Source organism: Natrix helvetica (assembly GCF_964273705.1).
Source record: "Natrix helvetica genome assembly, chromosome: 15".
In the NCBI taxonomy this organism is placed as follows: Eukaryota; Metazoa; Chordata; class Lepidosauria; order Squamata; family Natricidae; genus Natrix; species Natrix helvetica.
In genome coordinates, this window is record NC_138565.1 from 4,780,901 (window position 1) to 4,801,132 (window position 20,232).

Below are 20,232 nucleotides of genomic sequence, written 5' to 3' on the forward strand. Positions count from 1 at the left end.
CCTTCCCAGCCCCCCTCGCCTGCCTGCCCGGGCTCCTTAGGGCCCCAACAGGGAGCAGTTGCTGGAGCTAAGCAGCTACCATTAGAAAGAATTGGCAAAACAGCTCAGTTGGATCTGACCGAGAAGGAGGCTCAGCAGAAGCACCTCACTGAGGACTAGGAGCATGGGCTTTCCAAGCAGAGGGAAGACGTGCAGGAGTGCAAGGCCAGGTGCTGGCGCCTGGAGGCTCAGCGGGCTGAAATGGTCAGCCAGTTCCAGGCCATGATGCAGTCCCACTGAAACGAGGCCCTCCGGCTCTTCGCCACCAGCAGCGCTTCCCTCCAGCCTTCGCCCAAAGCCCCCCACCAGGAGGCCGAAGCAGACCCCAAGATGGAATTTCTGCCCCCCTCTGACCCGCACAAAAAGACCCCAAAGGGGGAGACTCTCTGCAGCAACACAATCGTCCATTGCACGTATCCGTCCCAGGGGCCGTAGTTTGAGGACCCCTGATTTACTGCAGTATAAAAAATGCAAATCCTTTTTCTGCGGACCACTGAAATTTTCCTCACGGACCCCCAATTGGTGATCGCTGTTCTAATTGAGTGAACGTTCGCACGACCGCGAAAGAACACCAAAAGGGCTTAGCAAATAAACCTGGTTTGTTTCCCACGCAGCCAGAGAAACTTACAGTTCAAGCACCCCGTTCAGTACTGAGCTGGGAGACGGACCACAGAGCCGAGACCTTTCCAATACCGAGAGTTGAATAAGAAGCTTCTCACCTGACATCTGTGGGATCTTCTGTCACAAGGACATCCGTCTTGCAGCTGGCCAACGGATTGATGGAAAGCTCCACCGGAGGAAGCACAAAACTTTTACTCACGGGAAGCCAAAGGCCTTGGCCCAGGCTGTAGGTAGACCTTCAAAAAAGAAGACACATGAGAGCAGAAGACAAAAAAAAACCCCAACCCAATGCCGGTTTGAGAACTTTGGACTTTCTGATTTCAAGACTCAGCCCAGAATCTCAAAATCTGAATTCCTGGTGACGTGTCTGGAAACTATCATGTAGCAAAGATGTAAAGTTTAAAGGTTCCCCTCGGACGTATGTGCTAGTCGTTCCGATTCTAGGCCTGGTCTCTGGGTGTTATGTGAATTTTGTTGTATGTGTAAACTGTGTATACACACGTGCACTGACAATAAAGTAAAGTAAATGCATTGTTGGAACACCGTGTCCATATGTGCTGGTGGGGAACAGCTCACTGAACAATGATCTCGCTTCACAAGGGAAATTTTAGGCTCAGAATAACAACTTCAGCAAATGTCTGCGAGAAAACCACCAAGCTCAGGGAGCACCAAGGACTCCACAATCATCACCATCATCTTTTAATGACCCCATAATCCCTCGCGAGGTGCAGTCTTCGCAACTGAATGGAGCTGAGTATTTACTGGCCAGATGCCTTTCTTGTTGCCAATGAGGAGTTTTGTTCAGCCGATAAATTCTCATTGTTCCCAGAGAGAGAAATATCTGCCTCCACCTAGGATCGAACTCACAACCTCCTAATTTGAGTTCCACCTCTAGTCCACCTCACCACTCACCAAGGACTCCACAATGACCTCTAAAATTGAACTCCCCCCCCCCAAAAAAAACCAAGAAAGGACAGATTGACGGAAAAATTTCAACCAAACCGATTGCATGACTCACCTAAGAATTTTCTCCGGAGCTTGTTCTCCTGTCACCAAATCATAACCTCTTTCCAAAGTTGTGTACGGCCAGGGGCTGGGGAATATAAAGCAAGAAAAGAGTCATTATTATACGCGGAAGGGGTTGGAATTTTAAAACAAGAGCAGCTAGAAGCAAATCCATTTCCTTTTTAATAACAACATTACTCAAACGCCATATCATTTTCTCGTCTCTGGCCCAAACAGCTTATTATCCTTTCTTTTCTTTTCTTTTCCCGTAATTATGCTATTTATTTATGGCATTCTAATGCATTGGCAGCTTATCTATATTTAATTATATTTATTGTCCTGCCCCAGCCTCGTGGCTCTCGCGGATTGATTGATATATTAAGATGATGTTGAAGTAACGATTCTAAAGTCAGGCGTGCTTGCCGCTGTGGATCGTTTAATGGTTTCTTGAGACTTCAGAATTGAGCATTGGGCCGTGTTAAATCAGAGCGATTATCGGAGGCATTCCAATAGGCCTTTTCCTTGACAAGCTGGAGCACCGTAGGATTGAAACTAAGATTCCTGGCTTGCAAACTTCGCCTACTAGCTTTGAGGCAGAGGCCCCATCGCGTAATTTCTTTACCCCAGAAGCCAATCTTTAATAAACACACATTTAATGCATTATTCATACAGAAATCTCCTTCAGGAGAAGAGATTTCAAGGGAGCAATGAGAGGTGTACTCACACCCTTGCAAAAGCACCCAAAGGCAAGATAAAGGTAAAGGTTCCCCTCGCACGTAGGTGCTAGTCGTTCCCGACTTTAGGGGGGCGCTGCTCATCTCTGTTTCAAAGCCGAAGAGCCAGCGCTGTCCGAAGATGTCTCCGTGGTCATGTGGCCGGCATGACTCAACGCCGAAGGTGCACAAAACGCTGTTCCCTTCCCACCAAAGGTGGTTCCTATTTTTCTACTTGCATTTTTCATGTGCTTTCGAACTGCTCGGTTGGCAGAAGCTGGGATAAGTCACGGGAGCTCACTCCGTTACGCGGCGCTAGGGATTCGAACCGCCAAACTGCCGACCTTTCTGATCGACAAGCTGAGCTTCTTAGCCACTGAGTCACCCTCATATATTATGTAGGAAAAAGCAAAAAAGCTGCGATTGGATGTGAATGCCTTATTTTGCTGTAACAGAGAGAGTCAGAAGTCTCGCTTATCTTTCCTCACTTCTCTTTCCCTCCCCACTTCTTTCCTGTTTACTTTGTACTTTGTGTTTTATGTCACTTTATATTATAAAGTTTATAAGAACTCCATTAAAAAAAAACAGGGGGGGAGGAAGGTAGGTAAGCAAACAAACCCCCCCTTTGAGGCAGAATTTGGGGAACAGATTGTGCACTTGGTTGAAGGTGGAATTCTTCCGAAAATTCTGGTCCCCGTGGGAAAAAAGATGCTGCTTTAACACTGTCCTTCCTTCCTTGCCAATTTTTTCCCTGGAGGTTGCCACCCTGCCGCCCTGCCCCACAACACCCTGCCATGCTTACCCTTCGCTGTGTTCCCAGGTGTTACGGATACAAAGATGTCGATGCACAGAATCGGGGGCATATCCTTCGTGACAGCTGCACTCACCTGGAAACAAGAGCAGAGCTCAAATGTTCAACTCCGCCTTGCATTTTCCACCCACAGTTGTACAGGTAACCCTCGACGCGCGACGACCACCGAGCCCCCACCCCCCACCCCCAAATTTGTTGTTGTTAATTTGCACATGTGACATAGCCAAAGCACAGGTAGTCCCCAACTCACAACAGTTAGAATAGAATAGAATAACAGAGTTGGAAGGGACCTTGGAGACTGGAAGAAATGGTGTAGGGTCTCCTGCCTGGGCAGGAGGTTGGACTAGATGACCTACAAGGTCCCTTCCAATTCTGTTAATCTGTTAAGGGGTTGGACTAGAAGACCTCCAAGGTCCCTTCCAACTCTGTTAATCTGTTAATATATTAAGGGGTTAGACTAGAAGACCTCCAAGGTCCCTTCCCACTCCGTTGTTCTGTATAGTCGGAACTGAAGAAGCTTCTTGGACGAGAAGCCAAACGCCTTCAAGGGGGGGGGGGAAACCAAATTCCAGTTGCCCTTTTGAAACATGCTCCTTTTCAAAACACCTGCATGTCTAAAAGCAAATCTATGGGAGGAAGCACACCCTGTTTTTAATTAAGAAAAGGGAAATAGATGATCCCTGCCACTCATAAAAAAATGCAGCCAAAAGCTATCTTGCCCTTCCCTTCCTCATTTCTCATTCCCTCCTTCTCCTTTGCGGAGAAGTTGCCCAGCTGCCTTTCAGATTGATCCCTTGCTTTGCAAAGAAAATACATATCTGCAAGCGAGCCATGTAGGAGAAGAAAAAAAAGAGAGAGAGAGAGAGAGAGAGAGAGAGAAAATAAAAGTTTAATTGGATTTCTTCACCCAGGAAACTTTGAAAGCCAGTGTTGATTTTTCTTCCCGTTTTTTTTTCCTTCTGGCAAACACCTTTCACTGACAAAAGGAGAGTTTTAAGCACAGCTGTATTGGGGGGGGATTGTCTTTTTGAATCCCAGATGTTCATTTTGATACCTCCTCCCTTCAGGTTAATGCAGTTTCCTCCGCCCCAAATATCTTAATATCTTACTACTTGGCTGGCAGTCCAGTCTCTCTGGTCCTAGGCCTTTGGCTGTTAATGGATGAGTTCTTAGGACTTGATCTATGTTTCTATTCTTTGTTTTCTTACTTCAATCCTATCAACTGTTTTGATTTTATGTCCTTTCTCCACTCCAGCGACGTCTACTCTTTTCTCTGGATTCTAGCGACGTGGTTAGGCATCTTTCTTGGTTGCCATCTTAAGATAACATCGATCCCCAAATTTGGGTGGAAATGACCTTGGAGACGACCCTCACTCTGTCAAGGAGTACTCATCTCAAATGTTCTAAGCCCCAGAGCTCACTGCAACGGCATTGTCAAAAAAGGCATTAAGAGTTGTTAACCTCTTCTTCTCCAGGATCTCTTGTATTGCTAACTAGGGCATACAAAACCTTTGCCAGACCAATCCTCGAATACAGCTCGTCTGCCTGGAATCTACGTTGTATATCGGGCATTAATACAATTGAGTATGTCCAGAGGTATTTCACGAGAAGAGTCCTCCACTCCTCTGCTCACAACAGACTCCCTTATGCCACCAGGGTCGAAATTTTGGGATTGGACAACCTGAAACTATGCTGCCTACTGTTCAATCTAAGCATAGTACATAAATTGTCTGCTACAACGTCCTACTTATCAACGACTACTTCAGCTTCAACCTCAATAATACACGGGCAAACAATCGATACAAACTCAAAGTAAACCGCTCCAAACTCGATTGCAGAAAATACGACTTCAGCCACAGAGTGGTCAACGCCTGGAATGCTCTACCTGACTCCGTTGTTACGTCCTCAAATCTCCCACAGCTTCAACCTTCAACTGTCTGCTGTGGACCTCACCCCACTCCTAAGAGGTCCGTAAAGGGGGCCTGCATAAGCCCACCAGCGTGCCTAACATCCCTGTCCTACTGCAACATGAGATGGGGGACATGTTCGTCTCTGGAGACCTTGGTGCTTTCTGAGCTTTGTGGTTTTCTTGCAGAGGTCTCATTACCCAACTAGGGAACATCATCAGTGCTAGAAGAGAGTGGGGTTTGCAGAATGAAGGAGGAGAAAGGAAAGAGGAGGAGAAAGGAGGAGGAGGAGGAGGAGGAGGAGGAGGAGGAGGAGGAGGAGGAGGAGGAGGAAGGTGGATTCCTTGGTGACCTCTGAGCTTGGTTGTTTTCTCGCAGACGTTTCATTACCCAACTAGGGAACATCATCAGTGCTAGAAGGGAGTGGGGTTTGCAGAATGAAGGAGGAGAAAGGAAAGAGGAGGAGAAAGGGAGGAGGAGGAGGAGGAGGAGGAGGAGGAGGAGGAGGAGGAGGAGGAGGAGGAGGAGGAGGAGGAGGAGGAGGGTGGATTCCTTGGTGACCTCTGAGCTTGGTGGTTTTCTTGCCGTTTCATTACCCAACTAGGGAATATCATCAGTGCTTGAAGGGAGTGGGCTTCATAAGAGAAATAAGAGCAAACCCTCTCCGGCAGGCGACACCCAGATAAGGAAGGATTAACCCCAGACAAATGAAGAAGCAGAAAATGCTAGTCCAATCAAGGAATCCCTCAGAAGAAACCGCCATCCCTAATACTGGCAGGGGGAAGCTACTGCATATAAGTAGTAAAATTCACTCCCTTCTAGCACGGTTGATGTTACCTAGTTGGGTCATGAAACGTCAGCAAGGAAAACAACAAAGCTCAGAGAGCATTCAAAACCCCTCATCCTCCTTCTCCTCCTCCAAACCCAAATTCCCTTCTAGCACTGATGATGTTATCTAGTTGGGCAATAAAATGTCTGCAAGAAAACCACCAAGCTCAGAGATCATCAAGGACCCATAGTCGTCGTCCTCGTCCTCCTCGTCCTCCTCGTCCTCCTCCTCCTCCTCCTCCTCCTCCTCCTCCTCCTCCTCCTTCCCTATTTTCCTGCTCTCCACAAATGATGTTGCCCAGTTGGGTCACGAAATGTCTGCAAGAAAACCACCGAGCTCAGGCAGCACCAAGGGCCCCACGGTTGAACCCTGAGCTACAAATGATTCCTTTCTATTGATATTCATCTCCGTCTATTCACGTCCGCATATTAATTGGGGTTTTTTCAGTTCTTTCAAACAAAAGGTCTGGAGCTGAAAGTTGGAAATAAACAAACGGGCTGTAAATAAGGCCGGCGACAAAAGCCAAGCGAAAAACCAGGAAACGATGGGAAATCAATGCATCTCACAAAAACAGTGGAAAAGGGAAGGAACATATTTCATTTCCGCAGCGGGTACACGGAGGGACGGGAGGGCAAACTCTATCAATTACAGATGTGCAGAGAGGGGGAAAAGTCAATGTTTCTCATCGGAGTGATATTCATCCAAAGAAATGAATATGCCTATTTGTAGCAACCATCATATTCCCTTCCTGATTCTATTCTATTCTATTTATTCTATTCTATTCCTTATTCTATACCTTATTCTATTCTAGTCTGATCTGGTCTGGTCTGGTCCTTATTCTGTTCTGTTCTGTCCTGTTCTGTTTCATTCTATTCTATTCTATTTATTCTATTCCATTCCATTCTATATTCTATTCTATTCTATCCTATTCTATTTATTCTATTCCTTATTCTGTTCTGTTCCATTCCGTTCCATTCTATTCCTTATTCTATAGCTTATTCTAGTCTATTCTATTCTCTACTCCCTATTCTCTTCTCTACTCCCTATTCTATTCTATTCCATTCCATTCTATATTTTATTCCATTCCATTCTATTCCTTATTCTATAGCTTATTCTAGTCTATTCTCTTCTCTACTCCCTATTCTCTTCTCTACTCCCTATTCTATTCTATTCCATTCCATTCTATAGTTTATTCTATTCTATTCTATTCCTTATTTTATTCTATTCTATTCTATTCTATTCTCTACTCCCTATTCTATTCCATTCCATTCTATATTTTATTCTATTCTATTCTATTCCTTATTCTTATTCCTTATTCTATTCTATTTCTCTTCTTTACTCTACTCTACTCTATTCTACTCTCTATTCTATTCTATTCTGTTCTATTCTATTCTCTATTCTACTCGCTCTTCTCTTCTCTTCTATTTTCTACTCTTCTCTACTCTACTCTACTCTATTTTCTATTCTATTCTATTCCGTTCCATTCCACTCCACTCCACTCCATATTCTATTCTATTTTATTTTATTCTATTCTATTCTACCCCATCCCACCCCATCCTTCTGTTCTGTTCTGCTTTGTCCTATTCCGTCCCTATTCCCTGTTCTATCCCATCCCATCCCATCCCAGTTCTCTCTTATGCTGCATTCTGTTCTGTTCCATTCCATTCCTCACTAACTCTTCCTCTCTAGCACATACACAAAGCAAGTACGCAATGCGTAGCCTCCGGAATTTCCGAGGTCTGTTTCACCCTGTTAATAACAGACTGATGCAGCCGTGCATGTTAAGTAGCTCTTCATCAAAACTAACAAAGATTGCCACTTTTTTTTTTAATGCATTGGCTTCACAGCCAGTAAATAAATAATTCACACACAATGCGTTAAGGTAACCCTGATGCAGCGATTGCCGGAATGAAAAGTTAGAAATTGAAATGATTAAAAATTAGAAAACAAACAGTTCATCCCTGGCTTACGACCACCATGGAGGTCAACATTTCTGTTTTTAAGAGAGACATTCGTTGAGTGAGTTTTGCCCCGTTTTATGACCTTTCTGGCCACAGTGGTTAGCTGAACCACTGTTTTTCTTAAGTGAGTAACACAGCTGTTAAGGGAATCTGGTTTCCCCATTGCTCTGCTGGCCAGAAGGTCGCAAAAGGAGATCATGTGAACCCTTGACTTTGTCATGAAGGTGAGTCCTTTGCCAAGCATCCAAAGGTAAATCAGGCGGCCCCGTGGATGCTTCGATGGTCATAAGTGTGAAAAAAACAGGCATAAGTTACTTTTTTCAGTGCTTCGGTCGCTAAACAAGACTTAGTTTTTATAAGTTGAGGTCCGCCAGTGGGACACTGAGAAATATATAAATATAATTATGTACAGGAATAGAAATATTTCTCAACGGCAAACCTCCCCAGTTGAGAAATAGTTTAAAGAGGAGACCTAAATGACATCCCTTCTCCTGCCTCTTTGCTTGGTACCCAGGTTGTCTCCATTGGGGAAATCTAACACAATGTGATAAAAACAAGGCTGTGATCAAAGGACCTTCAAAAAGACTGAAAAGACTTTTCTCTGCTTGCCTCCAGAAGTTGTGAACACACAACTTCCAACACTGGAGGTTTTTAAGAAGATGTTGGATATCCATTTGTCTGTAGTGGTGTAGGGTTTCCTGCCTAAGCAGGGGGTTGGACTAGAAGACCTCCAAGGCCCCTTCCAATGTTATTCTATTCTATTCTATTCTATTCTATTCTATTCTATTCTATTTCATTCCTAATTTCTCTTCTCTTCTCTTCCCTTCCATTCCTAATTTCTCTTCCATTCCATTCCACTCCATTCCATTGTATTCTTCTCCTCTGCCCTTCCCTTCGCTTCCCTTCCCTTATAGAATTCCATTCCATTCCATTCTATTTTTATTTTAGGAAATTTACATTGCCGACTATTCACACATGGAGACTCTAGGCGGCTTACAGGAATATCAAACCCATAAAGTCATATAGAAAACTGTAAAACCAATAAAAGAGAATAGTCCTATAAGAAATTAATCATACAATATTATAACCATATAATAAATGACTACAATGATATAATAACCTTCAGGCCATTCATCTACTCCTGCCTCGGTGGCAACACATCACATGAGCCATTGAATGGGCTCCATCCCTCTCTGCGTAATGGGTGGGTGGATGGCAGAGGAGAACTCCAAAAGAAGGAAGGGGGTTGGGGGAAGTAAGACAGGCTAAAGGTAAAGGTTCTCCTCGCACATCTGTGCTAGCCGTTCCCGACTCTAGTGGATGATGCCCATCTCCGTTTCAAAGCCGAAGAGCCAGTGCTGTCCGAAGACGTCTCCGCGGTCATGTGGCCGGCATGACTTAATGCCAAAGGCACACGGAACGCTGTTCCCTTCCCACCAAAGGTGGTCCCTATTTTTCTACTTGCATTTTTAAATGCTTTCGAACTGCTAAGTTGGCAGAAGCTGGGACAAGTCACGGGAGCTCACTCTGTTACGCAGAGCTAGGGATTCGAACCGCCGAACTGCCGATCTTTCTGATTGGCGACGCCTTAGCCGCGGGGCCAGCGCTAACGACGTGCTAAATTGCAAGAGCTCTTTCATAAAATATTCACCATCTTAAACACGTCTTGATATTCAAAGATTAAACGTCCGGGGGGGAATTCACCCGAGACCTGATTTACGAGCTGCTAGGAGCTGCTAACTTTCTGATTCATGAGGCCAGGTTTCCAAAAGTAACCTTTCCAGCAAAGGAAACAGGGGTGGGGGGGGAGATGGGATTTAGGGTGGGGAGTGGGTGGGAGGAGAGGAGGAACCAGGGAAGGAATGACTTGGCAGGAAGGCATTTGTCTTGGCTTGGGGGGCTGAGGGATGCGGAAGAGGGGCAGCCCCCGCGCCGCGTTCTTGGTTTGTTTGGAGGGAAAGGTTTGCCAATCGAAGCGTCCCTTAATAAGTCATTTTCTTCTCTCCCAAGTTTTTATCAGCCTGGGTCATTAATTCCTCACACTTACAGAATAACAAATATATGTTCTACAAATCAGACAGGCTTTGGGGGCGGGAGGGGGGGAGAGGGAGAGGGGAAAGTAAAATAAAACATCGAGATTGGAGAAGAGTAGAGAAAGGAGCATCCTTTTGACATATAAAGATCTTACTGTGACTATCCGTTGGTTCATTAGTGGATTAATGAATGGGGGTGTTTTAAGCCACACTGCCAGAATCTGGAGTTCTTCCTCCACTCCTCCATGGTCTCCTCCTCCTTTCCTTCTCCATCTCCTCCTCCTCCTCCTCCTCCTCCTCCTCCTCCTCCTCCTCCTCCTCCTCCTCCTCCTCCTCCTCCTCCTCCTCCTCCATGTTTTCCTCCTTCCCCTCCCCTCCCCCTCCATGTTTTCCTCCTCCTCCTCCTCCCTTTCTCCATCACCTCTTCCTCCTCCTCCTTCTCCTCCTCCTCACATTTCATTGCCCAACTAGATAGCATAATCATTGCTAGAAGTAAGTGAGGTTTGGTCTCCCTCTTCTAGCACTGATGATGTTACCTAGATGGGTAATGAAATGTCTGCAAGAAAACCACCAAGCTCAGAGAACACCAAGGACTCTACAGTCTGTTTTGTCACTGCCACCGCCTCCTCCTCCTCCTCCTCCTCCTCCTCCTTTTCCTCTCCTTAAACTATGGATTTCAAAATAACCTTGTAAGACTTTATGTTGCAGAAAGCACAGATTACTTGGACTAACCCACAAAGAAAATCCCTATTTTAAGAGGTACCCAGAATTGTTGAGATAATTGTAGCTACTAATAAGCAACAGGCATTAGAACCCAATGATCAGTGCTAGATTCCATTGCAACATATGATTCTTCATACATTTCCATTCCTCCATGACCTGGGATGGAGGCTTAGTTCCAGCTGACTAGTTAGGTCCTAGAGGGGAGGAAACAATTCTATATCCATGAAAACATGATAAAAGCTTAGGGAGACCGATATTCAGAAGTACTATATAGAATGGAATGGAATGGAATGGAATAGAATAGAATAGAATAGAATAGAATAGAAGAAAGTGGAATGGAATGGAATGGAAGAATAGAATAGGATGGGATGGGATGGGATGCAATGGAATAGGAATAGGAATAGAATACTTTATTTAGCCAAGTGTGAATAGACACACAATGAATTTGTCCCCAGTGTAGTAATGCAGGCCAGTTAGTCTCCAGTGAAAAACTGCAAGCCAAGATTTGAAGATGGGCATATTTCCATCTCAACTTAGCAATTTAATTCCGCAAGCCTTCAAATTCACATCGTCCTAAGCCGGGCTTTTCCACTTGACTTTGCTGATTAAGCCACAATCAGCTGGCTGTGTAGGTCACACTCAGCTATAAATCATGGCTTGCCAAACAGACAGCGGTTGAGTTCACACCATCCGTTCGGCTCGGGGTGTCTCAAAGCAGGCGGCATTTTAGCAACAGGGAGAAGAAGGATACTATGGATGGGTTCTGCTAGTGCCAAAGGGTTTACACACCCCTCTTAGTTGTGCAAACAACACATGCAGCGTGATTCGATTAGAAGGAGCTTTTGTTTTCGGGAAGCTGAGGTCTCTCTTTCTCTGCGTTTTGACCTTCTGCCGGCAATTATCCGAGAAAGGCAGCTCCGAGCAATCTATTCAGACCCTGAGCCTACATTACGGTTGGAACGAGGCCAAGTCTACTTCCCAGCATCAGGGATTTTTACCAGAGGTCACCCACCTGCAAATGAGCTGGGGGAGTGGGGGGGAGGCAGAGGAGGGATGATGTGATCTCGAAGGGACTCTTTCCAGGATCTTGGGAAGAGCCATGATGGTGCAGTGGCTAGAATGCTGCATTGCAGGCTAACTCTGCCAACTGTCAGCAGTTCAATCCTGACCGGCTCAAGGTGGACTCCTTCCGAGGTGGGTAAAATGAGGACCCAGATTGTTGGGGGGCAAGAGGTTGACTCTGTAAATCACTTAGAGAGGGCTGGAAAGCACTATGGTATATAAGTCTAAGGGCTATTGCCCTTCCTTCCTTCCTTCCTTCCTTCCTTCCTTCCTTCCTTCCTTCCTTCCTTCCTTCCTTCCTTCCTTCCTTCCTTCCTGTGAAGTCGTATGTAAATCTAAGTGCTATTGCTTGCTTGCTTCCCTTCCTTCTTTCTCTCCCTCTCCTTCCTTCTTTCCTTTCCTTCCTCCCTCCATCCCTCGCTATGATGGCGCAGTGGTTAGAATGCAGTATTGAAGGTTAATTCTGCCTACTGCCAGAAGTTCGATCCTGACCAGCTTAAAGTTGACTCAGCCTTTCAACCTTCTGAGGTCAGTAGAATGAGGACCCAGATTGTAGGGGGCAATGTACTGAACCTGTAAACCATTAGAAAGGGCTTAAGTGCTATTGCTATTTGTTATCTTTCATTGATTGCTCCCGTCCATAGATGGTAAACTGTGTTTATTCGATTAGAAGTGAGATTATTCTTTCAAAGTTTTGGACGTAAATTAAATGTACATCAACCGTGGACTTCTATTCACCCCAAATGTTAAATTTAGAGAGCTTGTCCGAATGAAGTTTTGTCCTTTTCAATTTATTTTTTGGCCCGGCAATCTGCTCTCTGTCCGGTTTCCTTAAAATGCCCTAATTGATTCATAAGCATCGAGTTAAGTTTTCAATACAAAACCAGTCATTTATTAGAGGCACCCTTAGGCAAGATCTGTTCGCAGTCAAGCCTATGCTTTGTTTGATTTATCGCTGAACTTTGCTCCTGTTCCTTCGGTCTGTGTCATAAATCACCTTACCCTATAAGATGCCACCCCTCCCAAACTGGCTGCCGTAATCTGAGATCCGACTCCAGCCGACAGCTTGCATGGAATGCACTCCGCCTCTTTCTCTTCCCATGACAACACTTGAGAGTTGACACTCTCCTTTATTGAGAAGATGGATTGTTGATCAACATTTAAACCCATTTTTTTTCTATCGTCCAGATAGAACCTACCTTGGCTGGGTCAGAAGAGAAGATATTGTGTTTGGGATTGAATTCAAGAGAAGGAAGCCGCGAAGCTCCATTCAGAAGACCCGAGCTGGCCCAATTGTCCACTTACCAGTTTCTTCATCACACAGATGTTCGCACGCATCCGTTGTTCTCTGCCCACAGAGATCACGGATCCATGGTGAGGTGGCGTTGATTTGATAGTAGAGGGAGAGCTTTGCAGGATTCAGCCAGTCGGAGATGTCCAAGTAGCTGCCCTCACTCACAACAAAACTGCTTCCTGCAAGACAAAGAAAGAAAGTAAGGCAGAAAAAGATGGTTAGATTGGAGCATTGGGCCCTGTCTAACAAAATAAAATGCAACGTAGAGAAAAGTAAAGTCTTACACTTAGGCAAGAGAAGCCAAAAGGACGCATATAGACTGGGTGAAACCAGGCTTAATAGCAGTAACTGTGAGAGGGATCTTGGAGTCTTAGTGGACAACCAGCTAAATATGAGCCAGCAGCCAAATGCAATCTAATGTTAATCCTAAATTGCATTAACAGAAGGATACAATCAAGATCAAGTGAGGTTTCTAATACCACTCTATAAAGCCCTAGTAAGATCACACCTAGAATACAGCATCCAGTTTTGGTCACCACACTATAAAAAAGAAGTTGAGACTCTGGAAAGAGTGCAGAGAAGAGCAACCAAGAAGATGAGGGGACTGGAGGCTAAAACATACGATGAACGGTTGCAGGAACTGGGCATGGCTAGTCTAGTGAAGAGAAGGACCAGGGGAGACAGGATAGCAGTCTTCCAATATTTGAGGGGCTGCCACAGAAAGAAGAGAGGTTAAGCTATTTTCCAAAGCACCCGAAGGCCAGACAAGAACTAAAAAAATGGATGGAAACTGATCAAGGAGAGATTGAACCAGGAAATAAGAAGAAATTTCTTGGCTGTGAGAGCAATCAACCAACGGAACAGAAGTTGCCTTCAGAAGTTGTGGGAGCTTCATCCCTGGAAGCTTTCAAGAAGAGACTGGACTGCCATTTGTCAGAAATGGTGTAGGGTCTCCTGCTTCGGTAGAAGGGGGTTGGACTAGATGACCTAGAAGGTCCCTTCCAACTCTGCAATCTGTAAAATAGCAGCTAGACAGACTAAAAGCCAGGAGATACCTTCCCAAAGGAACATAGGTCGACCACAGGAGCAGAAGTTCAAAGAGAACCAGGAATGGCTTTTTGAGGAGGTGACTAAGATATAATGTGCAGAACAAGTGGTGAAATTTGGGCCAATCACCAGGAGGCTGTGAGTTCTAGTCTCTCCTTAGCCATGAAAGCCGGCTGGCTGAATTTGGGCCAATCACCTGGAGACTGTGAGTTCTAGTCCCTCCTTAGGCATGAAAGACAGCTGGCGGAATTCGGGCCAATCACCCGGAGGCTATGAGTTCTAGTCCCTCCTTAGGCATGAAAGACAGCTGGCGGAATTCGGGCCAATCACCAGGAGACTGTGAGTTCTAGTTCCGCCATAGGCAAGAAAGCTAGTTGGGTGAATTTGGGCCAATCACCAGGAGACTGTGAGTTCTAGTGCCTCCTTAGCCATGAAAGCCAGCTGGCTGAATTTGGGCCAATGACCAGGAGACTGTGAGTTCTAGTCCCTCCTTAGGCATGAAAGACAGCTGGCTGAATTTGGGCCAATCACCCGGAGGCTGTGAGTTCTAGTCCCTCCTTAGGCATGAAAGACAGCTGGCGGAATTCGGGCCAATCACCAGGAGACTGTGAGTTCTAGTTCCGCCATAGGCAAGAAAGCTAGTTGGGTGAATTTGGGCCAATCACCAGGAGACTGTGAGTTCTAGTGCCTCCTTAGCCATGAAAGCCAGCTGGCTGAATTTGGGCCAATGACCAGGAGACTGTGAGTTCTAGTCCCTCCTTAGGCATGAAAGACAGCTGGCTGAATTTGGGCCAATCACCCGGAGGCTGTGAGTTCTAGTCCCTCCTTAGGCATGAAAGACAGCTGGCGGAATTCGGGCCAATCACCAGGAGACTGTGAGTTCTAGTTCCGCCATAGGCAAGAAAGCTAGTTGGGTGAATTTGGGCCAATCACCAGGAGACTGTGAGTTCTAGTGCCTCCTTAGCCATGAAAGCCAGCTGGCTGAATTTGGGCCAATGACCAGGAGACTGTGAGTTCTAGTCCCTCCTTAGGCATGAAAGACAGCTGGCTGAATTTGGGCCAATCACCCGGAGGCTGTGAGTTCTAGTCCCTCCTTAGGCATGAAAGACAGCTGGCGGAATTCGGGCCAATCACCAGGAGACTGTGAGTTCTAGTTCCGCCATAGGCAAGAAAGCTAGTTGGGTGAATTTGGGCCAATCACCAGGAGACTGTGAGTTCTAGTGCCTCCTTAGCCATGAAAGCCAGCTGGCTGAATTTGGGCCAATCACCTGGAGACTGTGAGTTCTAGTCCCTCCTTAGGCAAGGAAGCTGGCTGGCTGAATTTGGGCCAATGACCAGGAGGCTGTGAGTTCTAGTCTCTCCTTAGGCATGAAAGCTGGCTGGCTGAATTTGGGCCAATGACCAGGAGACTGTGAGTTCTAGTCCCTCCTTAGGCATGAAAGCCGTCTGGCTGAATTTGGGCCAATCACCAGGAGCCTGTGAGTTCTAGTCCTGCTCACAGGGTTTGTTGAGGAGAAAGTAGGAGCAGGAAGGTGTTTTGGAAATATTCACCCGCAGGAGTTATTTGTAAAATAATAATAATGATGATGATGATGATGATGATGATGATGATGATAAAGTTAGGATACAAATGAACAAACTTCACGGTTTTAAAGCCTTTCTTTCACCTTCATGTCTCCCAGAACCCAAACACACCACGCAGTACACACAACAACAACAATACAATAGTGCAGGAATAGCAGAGCGGCTGGAAAGTTGCCAATTTGAAGGAACCGCCAATTAGCAAACATTTATATGCCTGCTAGTCACAAGACTGGTGACAAATCTCAGCATGATGCATATTTAATTAACACAATGCCTTAAAAGCAGAGTGGATTTTTTTTTTTTTTTATGCAGAGTTGACGATAATGTTGGGAAAAAAATCAATGATTGCTGGGTATATTTCTGTGCATATCTGTGCCTCACACATGCACACATCCATTCCGAAACGGCAAAAAAAGTGTTTTCTCCCACCACTTGGCAATATGCATCTTCTAATCAGGCAAATGTATTTTCAGTTTTCCTTATCTAATATCAGACAGGCAGTGGAGTAAGGGCGGAGAGGGGGCGATTTTTACAGATGCTTGCGTCCTCATTAACCTGATCTTCAATTACACTGATTATAAGGCTGTTTTCAAATGTGACAGAGAACAGGGCTGAAGTGCAGAGAGGAGGGAAGGAGGAAGGAAGGAAAAGAAGAAGAGGAAGAGGGAAGAAAGGAGATGGAGGAAGAGGGAAGGAAGGAGATAGGGAAAGTAGGAAGGTAGTAGGGAGAGAGGAAGAAATGAGGAAAGAAGGGAAAAAGGATGGAAGAAAAGAGGAAAGAAGGAAAGTGGGAAGAGAAAGAGGAGGAGGAAGAGGGAAGGAAGGAGGGAGAAGGTAGGAAGGTGGTAGGGAGGGAGGGAGGAAGAAATGAGGAAAGAAGGAAAAAAGGATGGAAGGAAAGAAAGAGGAAAGGAGGAAGGAAAATGGGAAGGAAAAGAGGAGGAGGAACAGGGAAGGAAGATGATGGAGAAGGTAGGAAGGTGGGAGGGAGGAAAGGAGGGAGGGAGGAAGAAAAGAGGAAAGAAGGATGGAAGGAAAGAGGAAGGAAGGAAAGTGGGAAGGAAAAGTGGAGGAGGAAGAGGGAAGCAAGAACATGGAGAAGGTAGGAAGGTGGGAGGGAAGGAGGAAGAAAAGAGGAAGGAATGAAGGAAAAAAGAGGAAGGAAGAAAAGTGGGAAGGAAGAAAAGTGGGAAGGAATAGAGGAGGAGGAAGAGGGAATGAAGGAGATGGAGAAGGGAGGAAGGTGGGGGGAAGAGAGGGAGGAAGAAAAGAGGAAGAGAGAAAGGAAGGAAGAGAGACAGAAAGAGAAAGAAAGAAAGAAAGAAAGAAAAAGAAAGAAAGAAAGAAAGAATTATTTGAATGCTACGGAGCCACAGATTCAACCATCCTGCATCTCACCCACCAATACTCTACCATCTTTGGGGTGGGGACAATCAAAAGAACTGGTTTTCTAACCAAAAGGAAGAAGACTGATGTGGAGGGAATGCAGAATGTTTTGGAATAACCACAGCTTCCAAGAAGACCAGCAAGGGTTGAATGAATTCTAAGGAACGATTATTTATTTATTTTTTGAATGCACAGGAGAACTCATAGCCTCCAGCGCAAACTGGTCCTTCCCTGTACGAAGGTCCACAGGGACTTCTTGATACAGTTTGTTTTGTTATATGATTTTCCCCTCCTCTTAGATTCCCCCCCCCCTCTCTCTCCAACTCAAATTTATATCAAAGCAGAGTTGGCTGCAACAGCTTCAGAAGTTCAGACACCTTATCCAGAGGTCTTCATCAAAGTTCAACCACTTCGTTTTGAAGCTTCTACAAAGAGAGGTTTGAAGTTCTTGACATTTGAGAAAAATGTGTATTTTAGAGAACAAAAAAGAGATAAAACACAGCAAGACTTTGTTCTTTTCCCTTGTTAAATATTGTTAAGAGGCAAAAAGACACAGCCAAAAAGACCCAACTGTCTCTCTTTCCATTTCTTCTTCTCTCTCTCCCCCTTTCTCTCTCTCTCTCTCTCTCTCTCTCTCTCTCTCTCCTGTCTCTTTCTCTCTCTTTCTCTGTCTCTTTCTCTCTCTCCCTCTTTCTCTTTCTCTCTCTCTCCTTCTCTGTCTCTTTCTGTTCTTTCTGTCTCTCTTCTCTCTTTTCTCTCTCTCTCTCTCTCTTTTCTAAATTCAAGCAACTTGTTTAATTAAAAACAAAATGAGAAGCTGTGCCAATGCCAGAGTTTGCCTGCAAAGATCAAGAGGAAAATTAGAGAGATGCCGCTAATGGCTGCCTTCCGTCCTCTGAGCATCACAGTGAAGCTAGCCAGAGGGAAAGCAGATAAAACAATCTTCAGATGAAACAATTAAAGTTCAATCGCATGCCAATCAGGGAACGTGGCATTTGGGAGCTGAATGTAGTCACAGCTTATTTAGCACGCCTCCAACCAAGGGATGGGTAGGAAACCAACGAGATGGGCTTTAAACTCTAACTTTGGTTGGGTTTTGAGACCTAGAAATTCCTGCACCAATGCATATACATCTACTCTTGGGGAAATACATGCAGGGTAATCCTGGACTTACGACCCACAATTAAACCCCAAATTTTCCATTGCTAAGCGAAACATTGGTTAAGCGAGCTTTGTCCCATTTTAGGACCTTCTTTGCCACAGTTGTTAAGTGAATCACAGCAGTTGATTCAGCGAGTGAGATTCACGGTTGTTCAAAGCTTCGCTGTTGTGTTTGCTCGAAGGTTGCAAAACGGGAAATTGCCTAATGCCACAACTGTCACAAATATGAGTCAGTTGACCTGATTTGGGATCCCATGACCATGGGAATGTAGCAATGGTCATAAGTGTGAATCAGGGGATGAGCATCTGAACTTTGGCTGATAAATAAATAAAGGGAGACTAGTATAGATCTATTTCAACCTATTTAGGTCTCATCAGCTAGCCATACCCTTACTGGGAATCGAACCAGGGCTGTATTGCATATTAGGCCGATGTAATTGCCACTAAGCCACAGGCTCTCTTCCTTATCAGCTAGGCCAGGGAAATAGGTATGTATTTGTGTTACAACCCCTGGTATATATATAGATATATATAGATATATATAGATATATATCCTTCCATTTCTTCGTCTAACAACATCAGGCACCAGTTCTGGCAGTGTTCTACTGTTAATTGAACATTTCACAGTCCCACATGATGCGTTTCAGGCCTCCAGGCAATTATAATCCCTCATTACAGCAAGCTGGGCTTGGTTCAATTTCCTCACTCAGGAAAATTACTTAAAAATAATACGAAATCTTTGTCCCTCCCCAACGTTGTTCCAAAATTGGCTTGAGGAACACAAGACGCTCTCTGCTTTTATGTCCAATTCTAAATCCATTTTAAGCAAGGCTTTGACTAATGATATGCCCCTAGACTGGGTGGCTTTTACACACACACACACAGAGAGAGACACACACTGTAACTTTCTGTGTAGACTATTTTTCAACCCTTGCTTCCTGAAACGTTTGAACACTTGCAAGTTTTGCATCCATCATTTAAAGTGGCTTCCATATGAAAAGAAGGACCAGGGGAGACCTGATAGCAGTCTTCCGATATCTCAGGGGCTGCCACAAAGAAGAGGGAGTCAAGCTATTCTCCAAAGCACCTGAGGGTAGGACAAGAAGCAATGGGTGGAAACTAATGCTTGAACAGGGGTTGGACTAGAAGACCTCCAAGGTCTCTTCCAATACAATGTCATTCTGCATTCTGACATGATAATATATAAGGGGACACCGCAAAGAAGAAAGGGTCAAGCTATTCTCCAAAGCACCTGAAGGGCAGGACAAGAAGCAATGGGTGGAAACTGATCAAGGAGAGAATCAACTTAGAACTAAGGAGGAATTTCCTGACAGTGAGAATAATTAACCAGTGGAACAGAAGTTGCCTCCAGAGGTTGTGAATGCTCCAACACTGGAAGTTTTTAATGTGGGCCTTTTCTATGCTGCACATCAGCCAGGATTCTACATAGATTTAAACATCTCCGAAGGGACCTGCAAACAAGTCACCTCCTTGGTTTCAGAATAATAAAGTTGGAAGGGACCTTGGAGGTCTTTTAGTCCAACACCCTGCTCAAGCAGGAGATCCAATGCCATTTCGGACAGATGGTTGTCCAATCTCTTCTTTAAAACTTCCAGTGTAGTAGCATTCACAACCTCTGGAGGCAGGTTGTTCCACTGGTTAATTGTTTTCAGTGTCAGGAAATTATTTCTAGGTTGCTTCTCTCCTTGGTTAGTTTCCATCCATAGCTTCTTCTCCTTTAAGCGCTTTGGACAACACAGTTCAAGGCTGCAAGAACAGAGGAATAGAATCAAGATCATGTGAAGTGTTAATACCACTTTATAAGGCCTTGGGAAGGCCACACCTGGAATACTGCATTCAGTTTTGGTCACTACACTATAAAAAAGAGAGGCTGAGACTCTAGAAAGAGTGCAGAGAAGAGCAACAAAGAAGGTTAGGGGACTGGAGGCCAAAACATATGAAGAACGGTTGCAGGAACTGGGTATGTCTAGTTTAATAGAAAGAAGGACTAGGGGAGACATGATAGCAGTCTTCCAATATCTCAGGGGTTGCCACA

At 45.0% G+C, this 20,232-nt stretch overlaps 1 protein-coding gene across 4 annotated transcripts in view; it reads right to left on the reverse strand.

Moving 5' to 3' along the window:
• ASTN2 (astrotactin 2) overlaps positions 1–20,232 on the reverse strand; it is a 279,753-nt gene that overhangs the window by 132,278 nt on the left and 127,243 nt on the right. For 2 of the 4 annotated variants that reach the window (XM_081967204.1, XM_081967206.1), the window contains exons 7-10: positions 13,010–13,177; positions 3,181–3,265; positions 1,679–1,753; positions 759–896 (exon numbers count right to left, since the gene is read on the reverse strand). In XM_081967204.1, coding sequence (XP_081823330.1) covers positions 759–896; positions 1,679–1,753; positions 3,181–3,265; positions 13,010–13,177 — 466 coding nt within the window. Of the gene's footprint in view, positions 1–758; positions 897–1,678; positions 1,754–3,180; positions 3,266–13,009; positions 13,178–14,053; positions 14,219–20,232 lie in introns of those variants that run through there. The other 2 variants (XM_081967207.1, XM_081967205.1) reach the window with 2 other exon arrangements.